Raw genomic sequence first — 8,407 nt, 5'->3', positions numbered from 1 at the left:
AATGGATTGTCTGGTGAGAGCCATATAACTGTATGTGCCGCATCAAGAATCCTCAAGAATCCTGCACGTATAGTGGATAATTGAGGATTCGAATTTCCTAACCACCTTATTAAGGGCATTCTACTAAAAAAATTAGAAATTCTATGTATCATTGTGATGAAGAACACAGACATAAATAGATTCTTAAAGAAGCTTCCATATACCAACTAATCATCCTTAACTTTTTCTCATGCATGATGATGATGAGAATATAAATAACAGAACTTGATTAATACTGAACTCCCAAATCGTAGCTTGCAATTAGATAGCATAAAAAAATGCAGAATAATTGTTATTTTACCATTAGAACATAATATATATATATATATATATATATCTATATATATATATCAAATTTCTGTTTATTGAGCTGTTGAGGTTGTTATCAAAGTCATCAATACGAGAGAGATGGAGTAATGTTGGTTTTATTTCTCAAAGAAGCCCGCCGTTTCGGAAGCTCAGTATGCAATCATCAAACATTTGGGTTACAGTCTTAAAAGATTTGAGCCCCAATTCCTCCAATTTGCTACAGTTCATACTGTGTGGATTGCTATCTCCTTCCTTCTCATCACACCTACATTCAAAATTTTCCATTTTCAATTCAGCAAATAATTAGTATGTTTCAGTGAGTCATTCTTTTTTTTTTTTTTTGCAATTTTAAAAATTGTTTTGTAAGAATGTCATTGTCAGACATATAACAAAAAATGTAAAAACCATTACAATCTCCAAAAACTCTGCATTTCATATCCTAATCCTACGAGAAATTATTACGCGCGGCGAACGAACGTCCAAACAATGGTTCGGATGGGCCGCCGTGCGATACACGGTGGTGTGACAACATCTAGACTGTTGTATGGACATGCGATCAGTCGAACGTAATAGTTTTCCCAATTCTAAAACCAATAATTTGTTTGGGATGAGTGTATAGTTATTTGTAAAATTAGTGGTAAAAAAAAAAAAAGATATATGACGAGACGATAGAGTTCAAAGATGAGCAAAAATCACACAAACGTTTGTTATCGCCACACCAAATTCGCCATGAAAGTTCTACAACATCAGAACAAAATTAATACAATTTGCATAGATTCTTACTTGTTGGGAATTGAGTAAGAGTGATACGTCTCCCTCAACATCTCTATAATCTCTGACCAATGTGCAACACTGCTTGAACAGACCAGTCTTCCTGAAGCTGTACTATCCTCCATTGCAAGCATGTGAGCAGAAACAACATCATCAATGTGAACAAAGCCTATTGTTGTATTTGGATATGTTGCGCGCTCGCCTGCATTGAATATTAAAGACAATTTTTAGTAGGGGTGTAAAGTCGGGTATGATTTGGGTCAGACAAGAAAGTAAGCTGACTTAGAACTGCTTGAACATAACTCAACCTGAATATTAAACAAATAAAAAAGATCAACACAATTTTGACTTGCCATCAGCCCACTGACCGTATGACACATTTAAATTAATGCATAACAGCTATTTGAGTCAAATTCAAATCAATTTCGAGCAATATTTGATTAGTTTGTTAGCAGATAAGTTTTGGGTTAATTTTTGATTGTCGGGCCAACCCGAAAATTTAACCTGATTATGATTCGTAGCATGAACCCGATCCAAAAACTATTCGGGTTAAATCGAACCAAAGCTTCGAGTTGAGTTGGCGTGTCGAGTCAATTTTTACACCCCTAACTATCAAAACAAAGCAAAAAAATATTCTATACATGTGTTCATAAGAAAATAAATTAGTTAAGAAACATAACCTTTCATTATAGACAATATAAATTGGAGAGTGCTTGTGGGATGTGGAGAGAGCAAAGGACCAACTACAAAGGATGGGTTAACTGCTACAAGATCTAAGCCATGCTCCTCTGCAAGTATCCAAGCTTCCTTTTCAGCTAGAGTCTTACCATATGCATACCATAGCTGCCATAGAATGATATAATATAAGGTATAAGAAATTCTAAGAAGCTTTGGTCTAGGAAGTTTATAATTAACTATTTTTTGTTATTTGAACTTTGTAAAAATCACTTTCCTAGACATGAGTTCTATTATGTTTTTTGCAAAAGTATCTTTTATAAAATAAATTTTAGAAAAAATTGAGAAGATATTATGTACTTTAGTTCTACATCTTAAAAACAATCTGCTGATATCAAAATAGTCTTGCATCTACTTTTACGAAAAAAAATATTACGTGCGGGCATGATAGATGTGGATTTGGTGATATTGTGGTGGCACAATGCCGCCAATCCGCACGTATATTATTTGCACATAATATTTCCTCCTACTTCTAAAAAAGTACCATAAATCACAGCCTCTATTACTTTTCCCTCAAAAATAGCTTTTCCAAAGTTTCTTTTTGAAAATGTAGCAAAGGTTTTTTTACATCCAAACCATCAAAATTTTATGTTGTCTTCTTTTCCCACCCAGAGCGAACTAATTTATTTCAAATAAATAGAACAAGTACTTTACATAAGAAAGGAAAATTTTCATACAAACCAGACATTTCCATGCAATTACACATATAACACCAAAAGTTTGATATTTACAGTCGTAACATTAGTCCCATAATGCATGAAAATGTGGATTTCACTTTTAAAAAGTTAATAATTGTGATATTATTAATGTAATGTTAGTTTTAAATTCTATAAATGTAAATATGAAATTTAGATGCTAGATATGTATATACATGAGAATTGTGCGGTATGCATGAGTGTAAATGCCCCAATAAGAAACAACATACATACGTTATATCTCTTGCAGTACTCAGGATCACTCCAATGGGATTCATTTAGTGGAGAGACTAAAGTAGAATCATCACGATATCTTATAGCGGAGCAGGATGAGGTGAGCACAACACGCTTGATCGAGCTAAATTTAACACAAGATTTGAGCACATTCACCGTGCCTTTGATGGCCGGGTCAACGAGAGACTCCTGCATCGATCTTTAGTTATACAATGAAACAAAGATTTACATCTTATGCAATTACATATCTAACACCTAAACATCAATCGTTACATATATCCCACCTTATCTGTGAATGAAAATGTGTATTTCACATTGAAAGAGTTAAAAGGCAGAACTTGTTATGTGATATGAAATATTTGAATGGTATAAATGTAGCAAAGTGAAGTATAGGTGTTAGATATGTTAATACACAGGAATTGAGTGTTATGTACATAAATGCCCCAAAAACAAAATGTAGTTTGCTTTCTAATAGCAAGTTTGAGTGCCTATATTTGCTTGAAAGAGTTTTGTGTAATGAAGTCATGTAAAAATATGCAAAGGTTCAGTTTTCGTGTGTGTATTTGCGTTTATTTCACTCATAAATAGTTAACAATAGTGACACTTCTTATACGGTATTAAAAAAAACTTGAGAGCTATGCATGTAAATATGAAAATTTATGTAGGTTCTAGATGTGTAAATATATAAATTGTGTGGTGTGTATGTAAGAACTAAGAATTATGACAATGCACAAATGACAACCAAAAGCCCCTTTCTCAATAATTCTATACTGATTCATATAAACACTTCAATTTCAATGACTACCTGAGCATCTCCATTGGTGAGAACAGGAGAAGCGGTGTGGAAGACTCCATCAACACCGTCCAAAGCCTCATCAAAGCTCCCCTCCACCAATAGATCAGCTTTCATCAACCTTAACCTCTCCTTCGCTCCATCAAAACCCCATAAAAATCCAACCTTAACCTCATCTCCTGCTTATCTCCCCATGGCAGCAAGCCAAAACAGTTAACAAGGCGAAAATACAGGGGAGAGATAGAAAGAGAAGGGGAGAGAGAGAGAGAGAGAGAGAGAGAGAGTGAGACCTGGTTCTCTAACTGTGGCTCGAACATGGTGTCCTCTGAGAAGAAGCTCTTTCACGAGGTAGGAGGCTATAAAACCAGCGCCTCCGGTGACGCAGTACTCTGGCATTCTTTCCCTGTAGGGTTTGCTCGGTTGACTAGCTCAGAAATATATTTCAGTGCCATGGACTAGCTCAGAAATATATTTTACTGGCATTCACTTACATGCCACTCAATTTCTTTTTATTTGCATATCTGACATCTAAATTTTTTTTTTACATTTTCATCCAAATTTTGTATATCATATCAAAATTATCACTGATGAGTGTCAGAAAATTCACCATAGTAGAGCAATAGATTATTGTCTGAGCATTGCACGAAAATTCAGCACACACAGATAACAAAAGAAAAGTTAGCAGGAGGAGACACGTCGATTTTTTACGTGAAAAACCCTTGAAAGAAGGAAAAACCATAGGGTGTAATCCAGTTGAAATAATCCACTATGAATGATGAGTAAGCATGTTCAGGTTCATTCTTCCCATAACTTATGGAATATGGAATTATAAAGTTGTTTAACTATAATATGACTATAGTTCTTGGTGACAGCAGGTTGCAAGAGCCATTGTTGATTGTTGTGCATGTAGTAGTTCATCGTGAGTGTTGTAGATGGCTGCTCCAGAAGTATTGATTAGTCAGAGAAACCGTAGTAAGCAGTTACAGGAGTTGTGAACCACATAGACCGTAGTGGCGAGTATGAATGACGTCTGTTCATTCTTTCCATAACTTATGGAATATGGAATTATAAAGTTGTATAACTATAATATGACTGTAGTTCTTGGTGACAGCAGGTTGCAAGGGCCATTGTTGATTGTTGTGCATGTAGTAGTCTATCGTGAGTGTTGTAGATGGCTGCTCCAGAAGTGTTGATTAGTCAGAGAAACCGTAGTAAGCAGTTACAAGAGTTGTGAATCACATAGACCGTAGTGGCGAGTATGAATGACGTTCGTAGGCCACCGGGGCCGGAGTCGGGAGCTGCTATAGCTATGAACCATGTAGATTGTTGTTAACACATGGACCGTAGTGATGAGCTCATGTCCCACTACGATGACTGACAGTGTCTGATTGGTAGTGATCGATGATGATTGGTGAAGATTGACAGTGACGGTCGACAGTGGATGACGACGATCAACGAGTGTCGACGACGACCCGACTGCAGCGGATGGCGATCGATGGTGGTCGACGACGTCGGCATGGTGTTGGACTTCAGCTCATTCTTAGAGCTTCAAATTCTCTTTGAAGCTTCTCCTCCCCACTATGAGAGGAATTGGGCTCTATTTATAGTGTTATGGGTGCAATTAATGCAGAAATATGAACCATTTTGATCGAATGGTCTAGAGAGCTTCCCTCGTTCATATGATGTTTAATGGACATTTGAGTGTCTTAATGATATCAGAATTGAGTGATCTTGGGCTCGTTGGATTTGTCTTGTCGAGACGCTTGATTCGAGTATAAACTTGATAGCTTTGCAATTCATTTGACCTTCCAAATATTTTTAAAGATCTTCTAAGAGTGCTTTAATGACTTGATGCAGGCTTGATTTGACTCATATTGGACTAACTTTGATATTATTAGGTCTGTTTCATCGAGCCGGTCTATTTAATCATAAGTTTGTTGAAATCGAAGCTCTGGATGACTTTTTATGAAGATTTGAATATTTCCTGCTTAAAATATCGTCTTGAGAAAGAAGATCTCGTTGCTTTCCTGCTACGTAGAACGGGAACGACTTTCCTCTTTACTGCAACGAGAAAGAAGATCTGATACGTCGCCAATAAATTTTCATCATCCGACACGAATCTCGAGATGATATTTTAAACATGAAGCATTCAAATCTTGATAAAAAGTCATCCAAAGCTCCGATTTCAGCAAACTTATGGTCAAACAGACTGACTTGATGAGACGGACCTAATGATATTAAAGTTAGTCTAATATGAGTCAAATCAAGCCTGGATCAAGTCATTAAACCACTCTTGGAAGATCTTTGGACACATTTTATTTAATGATGGGAATCATTGATCATTCACATTGCAATAGCTCTCATTTAAAAATATAATTACTTAAATTATCAAAAGGCACATTTTGATAAGCGAATACTATTTTACAAAATGACATGTGATAATTTATACAGTCCTTGATCCTTTGGTCTTAAATAACGACTTCTAATTCATTTCTTAACATGATATATATCACCTGCTAAAATAGGAGATTGTTTGAGCTTGACTATTTAAGTTTTGTTTTAACTTGGTTTGAGCTTATATGATGCTATTTGAGATAAGTTCATTTAAAATTTTGGTCATTTAAGGGTTTGTTTGGGTTACCTGCAACCGTTTGGAAAAGTTGTTAAGCTGTTGCTGAAGAAGTATTTGTTTAAGAATCTGTGACAGTTATTGCTATTTTTTTCTTAAAATCAAACCGCAGCTATTTAGTAGTTATTACATTTAGTCATGTCAAGTTGTAAAACAACATTTTCCCACCGTAATTTCCTGAGAATGTCGACAACATAATATTTTTTTTCAAATGATACGACACCATTGTTACACTAACTTGACATTGATTTATTTATTTTTTCGGCTAAAAAAACAAAATCAACCATGTTGATGCTAAAAAATCATAAAAACCCAAATAAACCATGTTGATTATCTAAAACACAAAGTAAACATAATACTATCCCAAACAAAGCCTGAGTGTCTCAAATTAAGGGTCTGTTTGGCGTAACTGTTGATTATTTATAATTTGTTGATAAGCAAATTATTCTGATAATCTGATAATCTGCAGATTATCAGAATAATCTGGCTTGTTGTTTGGGACAACTTATTCAGATTAGCTTATTGGTGGTTAAATGACATTTATGCCCGTCTGATAAAACTGTTTAAGACAGCTTATTCAGAATAATTTATTGGTAGTACAAAAGCATATAATGCAGAAATATACAATCATCACATATCAGTTTCAAAATATGACATACAGTTCTAACACTCTCGTGAGTGCCAAAAGAAATAAAAAAAAGGACAAAGACAAGTATAACTACAATGAGAAATATTAAAATATTTAATTTCAAACTCAGGCTACGACTGTCCTCAACTTCACTATCAACCTGGGAAAACATCAAATTCTCATGACTGCTGGCAGTGTAACATGTGGGACTGTCAGCCCACCGGAAGAACCCACAACGAGCTGAAACACCATTGACACAACCGTAGAACTGCCTCCCAAAGCTATGAGACTGACCAGACGTGAGCAACGAAGACGGTAGTCCACAATAACACAAAATATCTCTGTATGTAACTGATATCCTAGAAGTCATGTTTGTATAACTGCGAAAAAATAAAAAAAAAATGTCAGTGAGTGTCTCAAATTAAGGGTCTGTTTGGCGTAACTGTTGATTATTTATAATTTGTTGATGAGCAAATTATTCTGATAATCTGATAATCTGCAGATTATCAGAATAATCTGGCTTGTTGTTTGGGACAACTTATTCAGATTAGCTTATTGGTGGTTAAATGACATTTCAGTCCGTCTGATAAAACTGTTTGAGACAGCTTATTCAGAATAATTTATTGGTAGTACAAAAGCATATAATGCATAAACATATAATCATCACAGATCAGTTCCAAAATATGACATACAGTTCTCACACTCTCGTGAGTACCAAAAGAAATAAAAAAAAGGACAAAGACAAGTATAACTACAATGAGAAATATTAAAATATTTAATTTCAAACTCAGGCTACGACTGTCCTCAACTTCACTATCAACCTGGGAAAACATCAAATTCTCATGACTGCTGGCAGTGTAACATGTGGGACTGTCAGCCCACCGGAAGAACCCACAACGAGCTGAAACACCATTGACACAACCGTAGAACTGCCTCCCAAAGCTATGAGACTGACGCGACGTGAGCAAAGGAGACGGTAGTCCACAATAACATAAAATATCTCTGTATGTAACTAATATCCTAGAAGTCATGTTTGTATAACTGCGAAAAAAAAAAATGTCAGTGAGTGTCTCAAATTAAGGGTCTGTTTGGCGTAACTGTTGATTATTTATAATTTGTTGATAAACAGATTAGATTACTCTGGTAATCTGAGAATCTGCAGATTATCAGAATAATCTGGTTTGTTGTTTGGGACAGCTTATTCAGATTAGTTTATTGGTGGTTAAATGACATTTCAGCCCGTTTGATAAAACTGTTTGAGACAGCTTATTCAAAATAATTTATTGGTAGTACAAAAACATATAATGCAGAAGCATACAATCATCACAGATCAGTTCCAAAATATGACATACAGTTCTCACACTCTCGTGAGTACCAAAAGAAATAAAAAAGTACAAATACAAGTACAACTACAAAGAGAAATATTAAAATATTTAATTTCAGACTTTGGCTACGTCTGTTCTCATATGCACTGTCAACCTGAGAAAACACTGAATTCTCATGATTGCTGACAGTGTAATATGAGGGACTGTCAGCCCACCGGAAGAAGCCGCAACAAGCAGAAACCTCTTGGC

At 35.3% G+C, this 8,407-nt stretch overlaps 1 protein-coding gene across 1 annotated transcript; it reads right to left on the bottom strand.

Moving 5' to 3' along the window:
- Positions 1 to 411: 411 nt before the first annotated feature.
- On the bottom strand, positions 412 to 4,026 carry LOC110027068 (tetraketide alpha-pyrone reductase 2). The gene is made up of 6 exons (XM_020728341.1): positions 3,867 to 4,026; positions 3,589 to 3,755; positions 2,784 to 2,972; positions 1,800 to 1,962; positions 1,132 to 1,321; positions 412 to 613 (listed from the first exon to the last, which is right to left on the bottom strand). Exons 1-6 carry the CDS (start codon positions 3,970 to 3,972, stop codon positions 472 to 474), a joined length of 957 nt encoding a protein of 318 aa, XP_020584000.1. The 5' UTR covers positions 3,973 to 4,026; the 3' UTR covers positions 412 to 471.
- Between the last annotated feature and the right edge of the window lie 4,381 nt (positions 4,027 to 8,407).

Source organism: Phalaenopsis equestris, unplaced genomic scaffold (genome assembly GCF_001263595.1).
Source record: "Phalaenopsis equestris unplaced genomic scaffold, ASM126359v1 Scaffold000413, whole genome shotgun sequence".
Lineage (NCBI taxonomy): Eukaryota > Viridiplantae > Streptophyta > Magnoliopsida > Asparagales > Orchidaceae > Phalaenopsis > Phalaenopsis equestris.
This window is presented reverse-complemented; position numbering and strand designations above follow the sequence as displayed.